The following is a 20352-nucleotide window of genomic DNA, read 5'->3' as shown; positions in this document are numbered from 1 at the left end:
GACTTCAACTCCTGTTCCTCTTCTCTGTGCTCACTCTGCTAAAGTCACACTGCTTTTCTTTGTGTTCCTCAAACAAACCAAAGTCATTCCTACCTTGGGCCTCTATACCTGCTGTTGGTTCTGCCTAGAATGCTCTTACCCGAGATATCTATAAACCTGTTAGTTCTCAAATGCTACCTTCTCAGAAAGGAGTAGTAAAAATGCACCACCCCACTACCCTCCAACCCTGTCATTCTCTATCCTTACAGTATTTTCTATTTAAAAAAAAATTTTATTTAGAGAAGCTGTGGGTTCAGAATAGCTTTTAGTAATATCTGCTTTTAGTAATAGCATTTGTCACTAGCTGAAATAATCTCCTCCCTTCCCTTTCCCTTTCCTTCTCCCTCTCCCTCCTCTCCCCTTTCCCTTCCCCTTCCCCTTCCCCGTCCTTTTCTTCCTTTCTTGTACTGGGGGCTGGGGATTGAACCCAAGACCTCACTTGTGGAAAACTGGCACTCAAACACTGAGCCACATTGATTTCCCTGAGTTGGTTTTTCTTTTTTTTTTTTCAGGAAGCATCAGAAACCAAACCCAGGACCTCTTATGTGGGAGGCAGGTACTTAACTGCTTGAGCCACATCCGCTCCCCACTTTTTTGTTCATATTCACTACTTGTCTTCCTCCATTAGACTGTAAATTCCAGGAGGGCAGGGACTCTGCCTTGCTCACTGCTGTATCCCCAGCACCCACAATGAAACCTAGCACAAATTGGCACTTAATATTTGTTGCATAATTGGATGAGTTGGAATAAAACTATGTAAAGACAGCTATAATTAACTCTACTTAGTAAATCCTATATAACCAGGGAAGTAGAACAGGGAAGACATGATTCAGCTGTTAAATGGGATAACACATGGTAACATATACATGATGTGGTTAGCTGAAGGTACTCAACAAATCTGACATCCCTTCCCTACTGCCCTGTAAACCTAGTTAGACGAACTGCACAGAGTTTAACCTGCCCAAAGCACATACTAGTACATTGTTGGAGCTGAAAATTAAACTCAGGCTCCTTCCCACTCCATGTCTGAAGTGCTCCCTGCTGTTTCTTACATCTGATAAGATTAATAAGACATGGCTACTAAAAAGTAAAACATTAATAATAAGAGTCTTGGATGGAACTTCTACTCCAGCTTGGTCATAAGTGATCTGTGTGACTTTACCAAAGTAACCACATTTCATCTATTGAATGAAGAGACAGGGAAGCCTTGCACCACCTCTCTTTCTCTCTCTCTTACACACACAGAAGCCAATATAGAAAGGCTTTTTACAAAAAGCTCATTCCTACATAAGGAGTTATGATTATCACTGAGGTCAATAGGAGGACAATTGTCTAGTGGAAAGGGGGTTCTGCTCTTGGCCCTGCCACTTACTACCCTTTTAAAAGATATCTGACCTCCAGAAATGGAAAATGGAAAAGGGGGATTCTGTGAATTTGTCAGCAGTGATAGGATAGTTTTCTCTTCAATCCCCACATAATAAAGGCAGAGGGATTAGACAGCAAAACTTTAAACCCATGTGCAACATTAATAACAAATCTAGGTGACAATGAATCCCAAAATGAAAATGAGTGAGTGCAAGACATCAACAGACCTTCTTGGTGTCAGCATTTACACCGACAGATCTGAGAACGAGCAAACCTCAAAACAGTGAACAGGGACTTGCTAGAAAGCTTGGTGGGCCAATTTGAGAACAAGAGGTAAACCTGGAAAGGTTTTAGCTTCTGCAATAGCAAGCAGTGCAAGGGACAATAGTAAGGACTGAAGGGGCTGGAGCAGGCTCACCCTTATAAACTCTTGAGGGAATGCACCAGGACTCCCTTCCATAACAGGGATCCACACTGGAGAGAAACTCCTGATAGAGGAATCAAGATTGAGCAAGGCAGAAACAAGGAAGAGGTGGGAAAAAGAAAGTCTAGAGCAAAGTAGGGGAGGGGAACACAGCCAGGAAAGCTTAGAAAGTAGTGGCTAAATTTTTGCACACTAACAAAACAACAGAAGGGTCAGCTCTGTTAAGTTAGAAAAGCTTTCCTAAACCCCATCTCATTCTAAAGTTCAGGAAAATGAGTTTCACAAAAATGAATAACACCAAAGCACTGATGTCAAATCCTATACAAAGTTACTATAAGAAAAAAGAATAATGAGAATAACATTCTCATAGACAATGAAAGCAGGTCAGAAAGACATGCTCACAAAACAGACGAAAACTGCAAGCTACCGTGTCAAAATGAACCGAAAACACAAGATATAGAAGAAGATATATCTGAGTTTAAAAAATTAAAAATGAGGGAACAGCACTCAGAAATTAGAAAGAAAAGAAAAATTCTTTTCAGAAATGAAACCTAAATTAGAATATTTGAGCAAATCAGGTTAACAGATAATATATTAAGGAAAACTAAAGAAAGGAGGAAGACTTTAAAAATAAAAAATGAAGAGGGACAATATCTCAATAAAATAATAAAATGTTTAAAAAAGGAGAAAAAGAAAGATGAAAGAAATTTGAAAGAAAGGGAAAAACACTGAAGATAGGCAAATAAGATTGAATATATCAATAACTAGAATACCTGAAGAAAAACAAAGGGAACAGAACTGATGTTAAAACCTAAAACTGAAGAAAACATTCTTGAAATTAAAAAAAAAAAAAAGGATTTGAAACTGTATGTTTCAAATATATTGAAAGAGCACTTAGCAAATCTGCAACTACAGACCCAAAGTGAATGACCACTTAATACAGTCTAGTAAAATCACTGGACTTTAAAGCAAGAGAAAAATAAATCCCTTGGGCAACTAGTAAAAGAGAACATGTGACTAGTTAGGGAAAGAAAATCAAGATTATCATTAGGCTTTGGAAGCAACACTTTTTGCCAAAAAGAAAATGGAGTAACACATTTAAGATACTCAGGAAAGAAAGCATGAGCCAAGGATATACCCAACAAAACTGACTTCCATGTATAAAGGGCACATAAATACTATTACGAACATTTAAGAACTGAGAGAATATTGTTTCCATGAGCCTTCCTGAGGAATCTACTAGCAGTAAGCTTCAGACAGCCAAAATGACTGGAGAGACCACACCATTAGGGGGAGTTGGTAACATACAGAATTGCCTGAAGACCAAAGGAGGGTTGAGAGGGAGAGAGCACAGTGTGTAATGGTTGTATGTTCTAGTGATGTAAATATAATTCAACTAGTCAAAAGTGTGGAGAGAATGGGTTTTCTGCAATTATGCTGGTAGTAGTAGTTATACTGCTTTCTAAGAATGAGTGTAAAAATAAATGAACAATTATGGGATTCTCCAATTCTAATATTCCCTGTGCCCTGGAGAACCAGAATTCTTGGCATGGAAAAAGGAAATACAAATATAATAGAGAAAAGTTGGGTGAAAGCTCTATAGTTTGGAATTTCAATTGGATTTACCAATTTGAACTCACAAGGTGTTTGTATATGTATATATAGCATAAGTATATGTCTCTTAGCTCTGCCCACTGAAAAGACTAAGAAACAATGACCAACTCAGTAGCAGTGAGTATCTTTAGCACCTATGTTTTGGTCTTGAAATATCATTTCTCACTAGAAACCAGCCCTTCCTGAAGAAATGGCTGATTCCAGGTTTGGGGTAAGAAATGTGTAAGATGCACCTGCAACATCTTGTAATATCAGATAGCAAGAGAGCTAGCAAAGACTACCATGGTCATGTTAAAAAAGTACTCAGGCACCATCTTGAAGAAGTTCTTAGAGACCAAAGTTGAGATAGTCTGAGCTTCAATAATGATAATAATTTTAACAGACAAGACTTATCAAATATGCTTATATCCTCATGTTCATGATAATATCAGGAAAAAAAGAAATATCATTCTGGAAAATGATAGGGAACCATATTAAAAATTGGTAAATAAAAGCAAAGAATCAAGCATTTATCCTGCCTGTGACATATAAACTGTATCATTGGGTAATTAAATATTAGATAAAGAAAAGTATCTTTTTATAAAAATATTCAATCCAGAAATTGCAAAATAAATAACAAACTTGGAATATCACCATTTTGAAACACCCAGTACATGAACAGATATTGGCATTAAGCACCAATGGCTACTAAGATCACTAAAAGAGACACAACCAGACCTGATGTGACTGCTACAGTCTTGACAAATGGATTGAACCTGAGTCTATCCAGACTCTGAATCCAATGACCAATTAGCAGGAAATAGAGAGGACAGAGGAACATGGTAAACTGTACCATCACTATAAAAACAACAAAAACTGATATCGGAAAACTCTATAAGTCAAACAGCTTAGGTTCTTCAACAAACAAAAACAAAAGGCATGGAGGAGGAACCTGTAGTTTATAAGAAAATTAAAAAGTCATATCATTTATTTTAAATGGCCAAGATTATACTGTAGTATCTAGGGATAAACATTTGGGTGATAAAACTATGAAACAAAACAAGAAAGTAAGGACAGTGGTTACTTACGGTGGATGGGAAGGAGCTGTGATGCAAAAGTTTTCTGGGGTGGAGATTAAAACTCTATTTCTTGTTCTGGGCTGTGTTGGTTTTATATTTCATTAAGTTATTCATTTGCTTAAGATGTTTCTTTATCTGTGTTTTATTTTACAATAAAAATGCTTAAGTGATATTGGATAATGACACCTATCTGGTAGGAAATACTGTAAAGATTGTGTAGCAGTTTGATATTATTTATGAATTCCAAAATAGAAACTGGATTGTTTGTAAACTGGTCTGTTCCTCTGGGGACATTAGACTATATTAGATTCAGAGGTTTCACGTTTACTTGGTTAAATTATGATTAAGGCTTTGATTCTGCCAAGGCAGTAGGAAGACACTGGAGAGGAAAGAATTGGAGTTTTGATGCTGGATACCCAGGAAGTAAATACACAGGGAAGGAGAATGCAGATGCAGATACAGAGGAAGAGACGGCTCCACAGACACGGCAGAGGTCCCAGGAGGAGAGAGCCTGATTGTTTAGAGCTAACCATGTGGAAAGACTAGAGCAGCTGAGCCCAGAAAGAATTGAGTCCTGGGGAGAGAGACAAAGCCTTATGCCAGCCTACAACTGAGATCGGAAGGAGCTGGGACCCCTGGAGTCTTAGGAGGAAGAGGAAGACTGAACTGTTGCAGAGACAGGCCATTATCTTGCTCTAACCACATGGCAACAGACGTTGGTGCGGGAAGTAACTTAAGCTTTATGGCCCTGTGACTGTAAACTTCTACCCCAAATAAATATCCTTTGTAAAAGACAATAGCTTTCTGGTATTTTACATCAGCACCCCTTTGGCTGACTAATACAGATTGAATGCCCAAATTTCTTTGTAAACAGTGTCTTGATGAGAATTATTACCATACTTTTCATTAAAACATGTATACTGTCTTTACTTTGAAAAACAAAACTTCATCTCTACTTCACTGTTTACTTATTGGATAGAACACCCAGCTACAAACCCATGTTATTTTTACATATTTTAAAAAATTTATATTACTAAGTTCTTTGTACACGCTGGGCACTATATCTGTATCATCTCACTTAATCCTTACAACAATCTTATGAGGCAGATTACATTTATTCTCCCCATTTTACAGATGAGGAAACTGAAGCAGAAAGGAGTGAATTAAGTTGCTCCAGGATTACACAGTTAGAAAAGTGGCAGCACCATATTTGGAATCTATTTGACAGGCTCTACTGGGCCAGTTCCATATCTGAGCCATCTCTTTTCTCCCACCCTACCACTGGGCCTGGTACAAAATAGGTGCAGAGTATCTTTTCATAGAATTAAACTGACTAATTGAATCTTAAAAATCAGAAAACAGATTGCACTGCATGGTATCGATATCTGCACTCAGCATTTTTTTCCTGCTGGGGTGTTCAAAAGACAGTGCTATTGAAATTCAGTATCTGGTATTGTTGGTTTTATTGGCTTTGTGCATGTTAAACCTGGTATTTCTATTGATACAGTATTTCCATAGTCTTTCCAATACTGTCCAGATTGGTATAATTATCAGTAAGAACAAATTCTTTGGTTTTGCTAGGTTGTCCAAAATTTTGAACCATGCAGATCCACCAATTCTGATTCTAAAGGACCTAAAGTGAATAACTTGAAGAAATTAGGATCCAAGAATTCTAGTAAATATGTGGGGAGTTTCTGAAGCATATATCAATTTGTCCACATACAAGTGGAGATGAAAAGAAGCCCATATAAAAGAATAATGACAAAGCTGACTGGAAACAGTTATGGATTCTTTTTAAAAGGGCTATCTTGAAGATAATTCTTTTTTTAAGATTCAGAGGAACTAAGTTGACCTTGATAATTAAACAGTGGAATGATCACATGTTGAATTCCACACATAAAAAATGTATTAACTTATATGATACACATAATAAAAATACTCCTTATACTGTAGAAAATCACAATATATTTTTGGTTCAAAGTTTCTCTAGTGTTTTCTGTGGAGGAAATAAAATAAATTTAGCAGCTAAAAAACAAAATCAGAAAACAGATAAGATTACACACAGGCTACTACCCACAGCATCACTTTTTGATGAGTTCCTTTGAGCCCAGTCATCACACAGACCTTCTTCCAGGACAGACTGGTCTCCCTGGCCCTAGCGCTTGAGTTCAAGCTGACAAGATGCTTTCTGCCTGAAGACTAAATGTGCTTGAGAAACCAGAGGGAGAAAATCACTGCATGCTGCTGACATCAGGGAGTGCAGCAAAAATGTTTTCTGTATCCCAGGAATGCAAAGTCACCATCCTGGCACACTGAATTCTCAACAACAGTCTAGGGATCAAAATGCTAGAGTTCATGTTTCCCACTAGATGCTGGAAACCATCACCAAAGAGGATCAGAAGCAGCATGGGACCAGGGGGAAAACAGTGAGCTCTAGACAGAACTGACTCCCAGTTCCGGATTTCTTACCATACCCACTCTCACCATGAAGCCCTCTCTATCTTCTCTCTCAGCTTCCTTTTCTGCACATTTACTACCTGACACATTATATATTAACTTTCAACTTTGTTTACTATCTGTTTCTTACCTTTAGAATGCAAGAGATTTGAAGGCTGGGACTTCAATTTGTTCATGGCTGTGTCTCCAAGGACCCAGAACAGTGTCTGGTAGAGTCGAGTCTTAGTAAATATTTGTTCAATTAAGTTATTTCAACTCTCTCTGGTTAAATTCTTCATCTATCAAATTGGGATAAGGTCATGCACATTTAACTAAAAAAATATAAATAAAGGGAAAGAAGCTGGGGGTCAATAAATGTCAGTTTTCCCCTCCCATACTTCTTTTGCAAAAGTCACCAGCTCAGAATAAAATTAATCAACTCACTATAAAAGTTCAGAGAATAGATAGTGACCTTTTAAGTTGGGAATCGACTTGTTCAGGACAACTGCAAAACCTGCAGATAATTTTTAATGTTATGAAAAAGATGAGGGTAAAATAAATCTCAACAGGAATATGGGCAGAGTCTCAAGCAAATGGCTTATGAATAATGACAATGAGCGTGACTGATGGGAGCAGAATGAGAGTGGAGACCTGCCACATCGCTAATGTGGACCAGCATCAAACCAAACCAAATGACCTCTGCTTCAGGCTTTTCCATAATCTTGCCACACCTCTGTGGAATGAGACTGCTGGTGAGCTGGGCATTCATTTTTTAAAAAGGGAAGCGTCCTCCATAGTTTGTTGTGGAGAACAGGAAAGAATAACAGAGAACGAGAACTTTGTATCTGCAATCTCATCTAATTCTTAAAAACAATTTTACTAGGATGGAATTTTCAGTCCCACTTAACAAATGAAAAACCTGTGACCTAGGGAGGGGGTGATCACTGAGGTTTCACAGCTCCTAAATGGCACCTCTCCTGGAATCTCAATTTTCTTTAGCCTGCACTAAAGTGCTTCGTACATTATGCTTGAGTACTTCTCCAACACTTGGCTATTTCACTGTACATTTTACAAGCTTTCTCCATCCCTGCACACCAGGTAGAGTATATATTAAGAAATGAGACATCTATTAGATAACTGTTAGCTAGTACAACTTCAGCAAATTCACTGAAGTTTGGGGTAGTCAATCAACATAGGTGGGTTTCTGACACTCTTGTTACCTTCAGGCTAGGCCCACAAAGCTGTAAAAACCTTGTTCTTATTTCATTATAAGAGAGGAAGACATATGTCAAGGAAGCCCCGTGAAGGTATCATTTCAGTAGAGGTTCTTTTCTCTATTTTTATAGCTGAGGAAATAAGGTTCAGAAAGGTATAGTGATTTTCCCAGAGTCACATAGCTAAGACAAGGCAGATTCCAAGTTGGCACTAGGTCTAACTAGAGCTAACCATGTTGTTTATTATTTGCCTGGGGAGGAGGAGGGAATCACTAAACAGACTGAATGTCTGGGATCTGGAAGTGCTGGTTCAGAGCCTTTTTGACCTCAGGCCCACTCCTCACTCTTTTGCCCTTCTCTTTACAGCAGGGATGCTGAGCTCTGCTGGCTGGCTGACCTGGGCTTCCTGCTCAGTTTGACCCATGCAAGGCTCCTGTGAGAAATGAAGAGGTGGAGGGATGGGAGGAGTTGAGTATTTCCCCATTCCCTCTCTGCCTGGGCAGGTTGTCTGGCAGTAGTTCACCTCCTCCAGGCCTCAAGTACCCACTGGACAGACCTACTGTGGTTCCAGCTTTAGTCAGGCAACCTGGTCCCTGGACTTGGGTAATGTCATCTCTGAATTACTTCTCTGCCCTCTTGAGTCTCAGCTGCTTTATCACTCGTGTTAACTATTTCCTTGTGTAATATCGCCTCTGTTGCAAACATCTGAGGCATTGATCAAATCAATCAAGTTTCTGGACAAAAATGGAATCAAGTGGCAGCTGTGGGGGGAGCTGGGAAAGCCAAGTGATGGTTGGGTTCTATGTCTCACGATTACCTGTTGGTCAAAACCTCTGTCTAGTCAGACCCAGAAATGCTCTGTAAAAGAAAATGCTTTTCTTTTACCGAGGTTCATAGTAATGAGACTGGCATAAAATGAACACAGCTGATATTCAAATTCCATGGTCTTAGAGCAAGAAAAATTCACCATCAAACATTATCAACAGCAGTGTTTCCCAAATTGTATAGTGAGGAGTACTAGCTGCATGGAATGTTAATAGGTATTTTTGTGGGGAAAAAGGGTTTGGAAAAGTGCTGAGTTAATGTTAAGCAGATTTCTTTACTGCAGGGCTTCAATAATATGCATTGTAAATCTCCCAAAAAAGAGTTAGAGTATGGGATATGCGGCAATTCCAAATTTTATTTGATCAAAGGAAACATATCAACATCATGTGGATCTAATATTTCAAGGAACAGTGTTCTGGAAGTATTGGTTTATGGTATTAGTGCTAAAACCCTTTAGTGAACCTTAAGGTCTTTCATGGACGGGAAGCTGATCACGCCTCCACTTCACCTTGGCCACACTCTTCCCTGTCTATGCTCCAGCCACACAATGATTTACAATACCTGGCCATAATATGTAGTTTCGAGCCCCATGCCTTAGCACAACTACTTCCTGGCCCCTGTTCCTAGGGAACTAGTATTCCCCCTTAAGGACCCATTCTAGCTACACCCTTCTCTGGAAAGCATTCCCTCAATACCCAGGTCGAAGTGGTTAGTCCTGCCTTTCTGCTATTGCACTTTATGCACCTTTTGGCAACTCTGCTTACTTTCTGTCTCTGCCCCCAGACTGCCCCTAGGAACAGTGACGGAGTCTTTTATTTTTTTTTAAGATTTATTTATTTCTCTCCCCTTCGCCCCTCCGCCCCCAGTTGTCTGCTCTCTCTGTCCACTCACTGCGTGTTCTTCTGTGACCGCTTCTATCCTTATCAGCGGCACTGGGAATCTGTGTTTCTTTTTGTTGCATCATCTTGTTGTGTCAGCTCTCCGTGTGTGTGGCACCATTCCTGGGCAGGCTGAACTTTCTTTTGTGCTGGGCGGCTCTCCTTAAGGGGTGCACTCCTTGAGCGTGGGGATCCCCTATGCAGGGGACACCCCTGCATGGCGCAGCACTCCTTGTGCGTATCAGCACTGTGCATGGGCCAGCTCCACATGGATCAAGGAGGCCTGGGGTTTGAACTACGGACCTCCCATGTGGTAAACATATGCCCTATCCACTGGGCCAAGTCTGATTCCCAGTGACCAAGTCTTATATGCCAAGTGTGCAAGCCACTACCCAGGGAAGAATGGGTACCTGGTCAGGTTTGCAGGGTGAACAAGTATTCCAAGATTGAAAATGTTTGCATCATTTTCTGGCATCAGGCTTGATTAGACATGACTTAAAATTCAGAGGAAATCAAATAAAAGTTCCATTGTTAAAAAGATTGCCTATATATTAATGTAGCTATTTTTATGACGATAAAAATAATTGATTTTTTTAAAATCCTAAAACCAACTGAAAGACTACCATCAAGAAAGCCTAGCACATTATTAACACTGCTGTGAGAAAGCAAGCCACTAGGTGTCAGCCCAGGAAAAGAGGAGGGAGGGCCACACTTTCTATTTAAGTGTTTTACTTTTTCATCCAATTATCACCATAAATATCAAATATTTAAACAACAAAATACTAGGCAATTAAAATTATCTATTAAAGAAATGTTTTAAAAAAGATATCTAAAATTTTGACATTTCCCCTTTGCAAAATAGTTTATAAATGGTGTTAGTTTAACCTGTGTTTATCAAGAAACATTTGCAGAGATTAGAGAAATTGACTCCTAAGAGGAAACCAGCTCCGTTTTCTTCTGAAATGCCCTCAAATTGTACGTAACATAGACCATATGGTAATCACCATTGCAGCAAGTGGTCAGAGGAAAGAGCATAGTTGCTAGAATCAGGCAGATGGAGGGTCCAAATCCTAGCTGTGCCACTTCTTAAAAAGTGACATAACCTTTCCTAGCCTTGGTTTCTCATCACTAAAATGGGATTACACTACTTTTTTAATATGGTGCCTGTAAAAATCAAATTAGGAATATAGATAAATGTCTAAGCATATAATAAATAAATGTTTGCTATTCTTTTTTTTTCCCTTAATACTTCAAGCCTTAATGATTTAACAAAAATGTGTTTCAGATTCTAAACTAAGAACTTTATAACCTAGGACTATTAATATTTCCTTCATTCAACAGATAGTTATTGAGTACCTTCTATGTATCAAGCTGTTCCAGGGATATATAGTAAATACAACATCCACTGTCTTTAGGAGCAGGCTTTGATTTCTTTGTGGAAGGGGAGAATAAAACTGGATGTGATGTAGCTGTTTACTTCACAGACTGCACCCATACTCCACTGAAAATCAGTGTGGATATATGTATAAGGAGGAGACAGAGGGAGGATATCTACAATTTTATCCTCCAGTCAGGATAAATATCATAATTTCCTCCACAGAACAAACCCTACCCTTCCATCCTACATTATGAGCCCCTACTGTGTGCTGGGCATATTAAAAAGACTAAATCCTGTTCTTCAGAAGCTCACAGTCTAGCTTATATATATGAAGTTATATGTCACTGTTGTAGGCTTTAAATTGTCAAGTGCTATCGCTGCTTGAAAATGAACCAGAAAGCTTTCCTTCTTAGGTCCCATTGAAAAAGTAAGACCTTAAAGTGCACTCATTTGACTTGAAGCACTGGCAAAAGCAGCCATTTCTCTTTACCTCTGCATCCACAAAGATACAGAATTAAGAACTGCCACAACAGATTCAACTTAATCCATTAATATTGTCCTCCTTTCTTGTATTTTCCTCGTGAGAACTAAATGTTTCCTACACATAATGATTTCACAAAGGGTGATCCTCTCTAGATCCTAAATGCCTCTTTTAGCTACCATGCAGCTGCTGGGTTGTGCCTTTGTTTTACATTTACACATTCACTATGTGGTGCTTGTGTCAGATTATTTTGCTTAGTGCTTTCAGATGAAGCTGTGGATTTTTTTTTTAAACCAAGCATGTATATTGTGCCTTACAAATATGACCACAAGCCTTTCTGGTGCACAGCATGGGAAAACAGGTATTGGTCATTCATTTGTTCATCCATTCACTCAACCAATACTTAATGAGCACTCACTAAATACTAGACCATGCTAGGGACACTAATTATATAAAACATGGGACCATCCTAAAGGAGCAAAGTAAGAAAGGAGCTGGGGTTATTAAAATGAGACTAAGTTAAAACCTAGAATTCCCCCTGGATAGTCGAAGATATACTAGCTGTGTTTTATTTTTCAAGCATTTCAGAACATATGGGAATTTCATTTTGATCATATTCAGTGATGCTCTTTGAAATCAGTCAGTTAAGCTTGATCATAGTGTTTAAGCAGATTCCCTGCCAGTTCTCATCTTCTCTCACTTAAGGACCTACTTTTCACTTGGGCAGTCTACTTCTAGAACAATGGCTCTCAGTTCAGCAGGCATTCACTGTGTGACGCTGAGGTGCCAGTACTCCCAAACTGTGTTCCTGAGGAACACCAGTGTCCCTGTGAGATGGACAGTGGAGATTTGATGCCAGTTGTAAACAATGGTGGTCTTTTCTCAATATGCAAAGCATGCTTTGATGAGATAGGAAAAAAATTCTCACTTATATTTTTCTTAAGAATCTTTAAAAAATGGTTCTAATGCATTTCTTAATTTTAAACCCTTGGTACCTACCACCCCCATTTGCCTATTATTGCTGGTAAAAAATAACATGAACAAATAAATTCCAAATAAATATTAAAGGAAATAACTAAATATATAATTTCTTACAAACCCTTTTATCATTTGAGATACAAGCCACACTTCCCCAGTTAATTCAAAACAGAATTAAACAGGCCAGAATTTCATTATGTTTTGCATGGTTTCAAGTCCTCTGACACTTGCTGAGCAAGTGTGAACACCACTATTGTAGAATGGGGTGGTCTTATTCTTATTCTCCTTCTCTTCCCTTTCCACTTTCCTATCTCTCAGGAATGATCACTATCATTTACTTAATATCTACCATCAGCAAGACACTGCTCTGGTGTTTTACATTTATTATTACTATTTTTCTCAACAAGGCAGTCCCACAAGGTAGGCATTATCATTCCCATTTCACAAGTGAGAAAATGGAGGCTCAGAGAGGTTGACTTCCAAGGTTATCTTCTAGATGGCAGAACCAGGATTAAAATCCAAGTTTGTGTCTAAAAACCACAGTTGGTGACTCCCTGAGCAACTTAGAGCCACCAGAGCCAAGGTGGTGACCCCTGGAGAGCTGGTGGTAGAAGCACTCTTCCTATTCCTGCTCAATGGCAGGACACAATCTCGCCTGGGAAGAACACTAAAATGAGGAAAACATCAACCAGCCCCTTCTCTAGTCCACCCTAGACTCCTAATGTCAATATATCAGCTTAGCTCAGGCCTGTACATTTTGGCTAACTTATCTGCTTGCCTCAAATACAACAGATAATAAGAAAATCTTTTACATACTTTTCCTATAGAAAGTGGTCCGTGGAAAGATTTCAGGGGGTCTGTGGGCTTGAATTGAAAAAAAATCAACTTATTATTTTTGTTTTCTCTGACCTCTAACTGAAATCTAGCATTTCCCTCACTTACGAATGTATACAAAAATTAAATTACAGTAGTATTCAGTTTACCTGACTGGGAAAGAGGTCCGTGGAACAAAAAAAGATTAAAAACTCCTTCTATAGACTATTCATGAGTGCCCACTCATGCTTTATAAAGATACTACCATCCACTTAAAAACACCTGAAGACAGACTGGGGTTCAATTCCAGCTCTACCATTTCTAATCTGCCCACGCACTGAACCACACACACAGCCCTTTCCAGGTTTCAGCTAATTTCCCCTTTCTCCTGGTTTCCTTTCTTCCTTATTTCTTGTCTTGCTATGTATTTGCACGTGTTGTTTTAAGGTTTCTCAAACCCTTTTTTGCACATGACAGACGTACAGACAAATTAATAATATTCCTTACATGTGGGTTCCTTTTGCTTGCCTATCTGGAGGCAAGGGAGAGCACACCATCAAGGGTCCTTAATTCTTTCCATTTTGAGTCACTCCCTGGCTAAGTCAACTGAAATCCATCTCTTTACAACGTTGTGACAAGTTGGCAGCCACAATCAGGCCTGCAGTCCTGTGTTTCTTCTACTCAGAGGGCTTTGAAATATAGCATTTCAAAGCTTTAATCACAAAGATATTTGGGGGAATATTAAATGGAATAGCAAAAGCCTGGAACAACCTGAATGTCCAACATGAGAGAGTGGTTACAGAAATTATGGTAGGTGTACCTGATGAAATACTCTGTTGCTATGTAAAAATGCTTGTTGTAACGTTAATGGGGGAAAAACAAACTTTTAACTTACATTTGAATGCAGCTGTGTAAATGCTTTGCTTAATGAAAAATAACTAAAGAGAATACACAAAAGGTAGTTCATTGGGACCATGATGATATTTTATTTTTCTAATTTCTCAACATTCACAAATATTTTTATTATTCTTTAATAAAAATACTTGTACTAAAAATAAATATTAAAAAAAAAACCCAACAACTACGAGATCCACAGATTTAATCTACTAGGAGACAGATATATACAGCATTTTTCAATCTGCTTCTATATTGTCTTATGCATTCATGCTTGAAAGCCAGGCTATCAATCTGCTTTTAACTTGTCTGTTTTCAAGGGGTTTTTGGTAGATAAACATGACTCAGCAAAATCAGGTGTACCCATGGCCAAATCTGGAAGCCTGGCCTCTTGGGATGGACTAAGAGAGCAGCACTGGAGCAAGTTGGCTGCTGCCTACCCAGGGACTGTCTGCTTACTGGTCTACCCCATCTTCCTCTCAGCATACGTTCTTGGGCAGGAGCTGTGCTTCGTTCAGTCCTGAGAGGGCCACACAAGCTTGCTGAGTAAACAACCCCCTTTAGTGCTGCCATCTATCCTTGCCTTTCCACAGGCATTAGGGCAGAAGAGGATGCACCTTAAAGCATCAGCATTCAATGATTTTGTTCTTTGATCTAACATTCACAAAGGTCTGGCAATGTGCCAGACATGGGGAGAAGCACTTTCACATGCTCTAAAGAAAATTCCACACAACCTATGAGGTGATTTTGGTCCCTAAAACAGCTACAAACTAAGAAACCCTGAGTGGAAAAAGGGACAAAATTAAAGCATTTAGTTCTATTTTGTAAAGTTCTTTAAAACTGAGGTCATTGTGCTATGAAATGTCTTTCAAAGGGGGTGGGTTAGTCTTATTCAGATTTCATGATGATATAATTTTAAATAGAGTGAGGTAAAAGTGAGGCTCTTTAAAAAAAAAATCATTCATTCTCCCTAGAAGAGACAAAGGGAAACATTCAAGGCAAAACCATAAACCACACTGCTATACACATCCTCCAAAAGTTTCAATCTTCCACCAGGCAGAGAAAGGATCTGTGGCCCAGCAATTAAAATCATTTGTCTTTTATTCCTTTCTTGCCAAAAAGGACCCCAGCCCTAACTAGTTAATCCCTAACACACACTGCTACTCCCAGAGTTGCCTGGCAACTGGTAGGAGGCGTGTCACAGAGCAAGAAAGGCCTAAATAAATGAGCTGGAGCCTGGGCTGCGCTTGACATGGATAAAGGGGGTTTCTAGAATGGGGCTGCCTGGCTGCTCGTGGCTCTCTCCTTTAAGTGGAGAAGAACAAGTTGGCCTGGCCAATATTGTTAAATATCTTGGGCTTTGCACCTGATATTCTCCTGGGTGACTGAAAAATGGGTCACATGCCCTGGTGATTTGCAGATACCCTCCCCTCTGACAGGCAGTCACAACCTCCAAAGTCTAAAGACAGGACAGGATGCCACAAATGTATGCCGAACATAGGTCAAGGGCCAACCTCCTGCCTCAAAGGCTTGCCAGTTTCTTAATTTCTTTCATCCATCCTTCCAGCCATTCTTTTAAAATATACTCACTGATACCTACGCTGCGCCATGAACTCATGTCAAGTACTGGAAATGCGGGAAAGAGTTATTAATGTGGAGTATGCAGACACCAGGACAAAGACAGGCAGCAGGGTGTGGTAGAAGGGGCTTCTTGGGTTTTGAAGTCAGGCTGGCCTGAGTTTGCATTCTGGCTCCACTACTTACCAGGAAGCCACCATCCATCTAAGCCTCCAAACCCTATCTGCAAAATGGATAAGGGGCCATGGCCTCTCAGGACAGTCAAGGGAAATAGCTGAGATCATGGATGTGAAGCAACTTGGAGCTGAACTGAGCCCTGACAGAGTGAGAGGGCAATAAAGAAGTAGTAGACTTGGCTGTGGCTGAATGTGCTTGGCTCCTTACTTTCTGATACCCTGGGAGACCTTTTTAAAACAACTGATCTGGCCTTGAAGAGAGAGACTCCACCAGTGAGTTCACACGGGCCCTTCTGGCCCTGGGGTAGACACATGGCGCACCTCAGGATGGGCAGAAGGCATGGATGCCCAGCTCCTGAACATGGCCAAGGCTCAGCAAAGGAAAGAAAACAAAGCTCAAGAATCTCCCTCAGCCAGCTACATTTTGAAGTTCTTCTGGCAGGAAAAGAAAAAAAAAGGCCAAGGAGTTCAAAATCTCTAGTGAGCTCTGGGCTGGGGAAGGGTCTTAAGACCAGGTCATGGAAGAGGAATTGCAGATCTCTGCCACGGCCTGGGCTTGAGCCCTCCTCAGAGTAGCTTAGAGGGGTCAGTCCCTAAGCTGCTCCAGGCTGGTCTTGGTCCTCCTTAGCAGAGAGGGGGTGACAAGCCTGGTGCTGGGCTTATCTAACCTTCCGCACAATCCCATAAGGGATCCATTAGGGAAGAAGAAAGTGAAGGTGCCTGCTCAAAGTCACCAGACAGCAAGGAGCAGAGTAGAAAGGAACACAAATCTGTCACATTTCATGTGAACAAACCAGAACACTGTGACTCGGCAGTCACCTGGGTCCTATGCCCAGATCCTGCTGGCCCAGGGCCTGAAGCCACCAGCATGGTGGGCACACCACAGAGCAGCGGCATCTGATGAGCCAGAGAGGCTCACAGTACTGCTGGCCAGGCCTCTGTGTGCACACACTCTCAGTGGCCCTGAACCTTGCAGGGCTCTCCTCCCCCTGAACCTTGTACAGACCTTGGCACTGCACACCTGCTGCTTCAGGCCCTGGGCTGGCCATCTGCCTTAGAGATGCTCCTCTGCAGACTACCACCTGTTTCAGGCCACCAGCTTTCCATCACAGAGTATGCCATGGGTCTTAAATATACTTGGCTCCTTTGACCCAGTAAATTCACTTCAGGGAATCTGCTTAAGGAAATATTCAGACTGTGTATGAAGATTTACATAAAGACATCCATTACAGTATAGTTTAAAAAGGTAAAATGTTACCAACAATCAAAAGGAGCAGTGTCAGGATAATAGGTGGGCCTCAGCACTGATTTCAGACAACAAACTGATTTTTAAAAATCTCTGGGAGTGGGGCCCTGAGATTTGCTTTTTTTTTTTTTAAAGCACCACAGGGGATTCTGATCCACAGCCAAGGTTGAGAACCACTGGGATCACCTGATGGGGATATGTGCAGTGATTATAAATGATGTTTAAGAAGAGATGAGAAAAAGGGCTTACAACTTACTAAAAGGTAAAAACAAATAAACAACCAGAATACTGGACTGTTCTCCCCAGGAAGATCTCAACTGTCCAAAGAAAGTTTAAAAAAAAAAAAAAAAAAAATCAAACCCAAAACTCTAAGACCTAGGTGGAACTATCCCAGCATGGTATTTTAACTCCAGATGACAGGATTAAGGATGTTTTCCTCTTTCTTGTTTTCTGAACTTTAAATATATGTATATATTTCTTTAAAAAGAGAAGGTACAAATTTTGTAACCAAAGAAAAAATGAAAAGCCTACTAGACTGGCGAGGTCTAGCTTAGCACTGTGCTGTCTGCCACCTCAGGCGTCATTCCCCCCCAGCCAGGCAGCCCCCCTTGCCTTGAGTTATAAGAGATGACCTACAAGCTCACATGTGCTTTGCATTATTTTGATTAAGCTTAGAAACTGCCTCGCATGGGAAGTGTTGTTACCCCATTTTTCAGATGAGGAGAATTTGCCAGAACACTACCCATCGAATCCAGTTCAAGTTTCACCTTTTTCATGAAACATTTTATGGCTCATTTATAATCAATCTGGAAAGGTAGAAAGGACTGGTGTTTTTACCCTTATTGTGAAGGTGAAGAAATTGAAATATAAACAGATTAGGTGGCTTATTGAAGGTCATGCAGCTAAGAAGTACAGACTCAGGCTTTGGACTCCAGGTCTTCTACGCTTAAATCCATTGCCTTTCTGACACAGGGCAAATACAACCATTCAGTCCACTTGAGGAGTAACTTGTGCCCAGATCACATACCCAGCAATATGTACCCAAAGTCAAAAGCCTTTGGATTCTAGACATACACATGACCATAATGAGATAATTATAAGAGCAAAAATGCTTCAATGTATTTGGCTTCAACCTGTCAATGTTCCCAACAACCCAAGGAAAGGGTTAAGCCGTTGCAGAGATGGGAAGATAATAGCATTTTCCTTAAATCACAGCAGCTCACAGAACAGCACTCAATTCTGGCTGGTTTGGCTGGGACCAAGATTATGCCAGAGAATCAGGGCTAAGTCACCTAAAGAAGCAGGACAGGGGGACTTGCTGTAAGCTGAAGAGCTTTGGAGGACCTAAGAGAAGTAGTTCCTGAGAAGCAAAAGGTTGAGTGTCTCCCTTCTGTTATCAGGTGACATTGACTGAAAGTTGAGACAGCCTAGAAAGTAAGACGCCAGTGCTGGATGGAAAACCTGGATGACAGTGTCATCAGGCTGCTGCTCCCTGAACAACCCCTGCCCTGGCCACTTCAGGGACTATGTCCTGGGTGAATGAAAAACAGATGTCTGCTACTATTCTTTGTGTTTCATTGAGACACATGATGGAGTCATAGCAGTAAAAAGATACATTAATACTGCATAATTGTGGCTTATAAGGAAGTGTATGTGACCACGGTTCACAGTCTGAGATTTTACATGAAATGCATTGCCTGACATCCATTCATCTTCTGTCATTTAATAAAATGTTATGCATTTTAAACAATAAAACAGAAAGAAATATCCCTGACCCCTAAGCAGTATGACCAAGGCTGGTCCCTCATAGCCCACTCTGGCTAGGCTGGGGGTGACTGCCATCCACCCTCCTCCTCAGGATGAAGGGAGCAGCTGCAAGATCATCCTTGAGATCCTGTGAGAAAAGGGCTCTCAGCAAGGCTCCCTTCCAACGTTCTCTCTCACACAGGGGTGACCCAGGTCCCCAGACATATTTTCCACTTGCCTGGGCAAGGAGGCCAAGAGTAGGCTGAGGAGAGAGGTATCAGGTGAGAGCTTCTCACTGAAGCTGAGAGAATCAGTGTTTTCTTTGGTTTTAGGGGGAGATCTGATGTCTTCATATCCTCACAACTAACCAGCTCATAAAGCAGGCAGGGGACATGGATGAGTCAACTAAGGTTCAGAGAGATGGGTGTGCTGTGGAGGCAGATAACATCATTTCCCAGTTCTCATTTACACCACTTACAGGAGCCACTAAGAAGCAACTAAGATTTACTAGGAAGTAAATCCCCAGGTGCTTCACAAGTGTGAGTAGAGGGCCCTTTAAAGAAAAGGGGGCAACAAGGCACACTGGGAAAAGTATGGGCTTTGGGACCATCTGGCTCCTCCACTGGTTAGACAGTAATTTCTCATCTCTGAGCCTCAGTTTCCTCCTTTGAAAAGTGGAGACGACCATTACTACCTCATAGGCTTACTGTGAATCCTCAATGAGAGCAGGTCCATGTGAAGGGCTTGGAGTGTATCTAACATGCAGTTGGTACTTATTGTCCAGGAGGGTCCTAACAGTCATAGGAGCAATGAATATTCCACGTATGACAGCCTGGCTGCCATGTGCTAAGAGGAAGGGCAAGGGGACAACACTCCCACCCCTATCCCACGCACACACTGCTTCAAGGTAAACTCAGGAACCAGAAGACTCATGGGGCTTCTCAGCCCTGACCAAACATGGGTTCTACAACATGCCAAGAGGCTACTCACCGGCTCAATTTTTAAAGCATTTCGGTAGCTACCAAAGAAAGCAGCCTGGGCCTTGAGGAATGCTCTGGCCACACCATCGCCAGTGGTTGTAGAGACCTTCTTCAGTCTATTCTTCAGTGAAGAGATCTAGTGATGGAAAGAAAAGAAGCACAGGTTAAGGACAGGGCAAAGGAGGATGGCTGACGAAGCCCAGTGCATACTAGAACTAGAAAATCCCTT

The 20352-nt window shown here is 40.7% G+C and overlaps 1 protein-coding gene and 1 non-coding gene across 6 annotated transcripts in view; one reads left to right on the top strand and one right to left on the bottom strand.

Annotated features, from left to right (window-relative positions):
- The window catches only part of DENND1A (DENN domain containing 1A), a 615092-nt gene that overhangs the window by 145968 nt on the left and 448772 nt on the right, over positions 1-20352 (bottom strand). For all 5 annotated transcript variants that reach the window (XM_058302406.2, XM_058302408.2, XM_058302405.2 and 2 more), the window contains exon 13: positions 20134-20259. In XM_058302406.2, the coding sequence (XP_058158389.1) occupies positions 20134-20259 (126 nt within the window). The remainder of the gene's footprint in view (positions 1-20133; positions 20260-20352) is intronic.
- On the top strand, positions 5865-6009 carry LOC111765361 (small nucleolar RNA SNORA8). Its single transcript, XR_002797736.2, has one exon. It is a non-coding gene; the product is annotated as a small nucleolar RNA SNORA8 (small nucleolar RNA).

The sequence above is a fragment of the Dasypus novemcinctus genome, chromosome 8 (assembly GCF_030445035.2).
Source record: "Dasypus novemcinctus isolate mDasNov1 chromosome 8, mDasNov1.1.hap2, whole genome shotgun sequence".
NCBI classification, from domain to species: Eukaryota; Metazoa; Chordata; class Mammalia; order Cingulata; family Dasypodidae; genus Dasypus; species Dasypus novemcinctus.
This window is presented reverse-complemented; position numbering and strand designations above follow the sequence as displayed.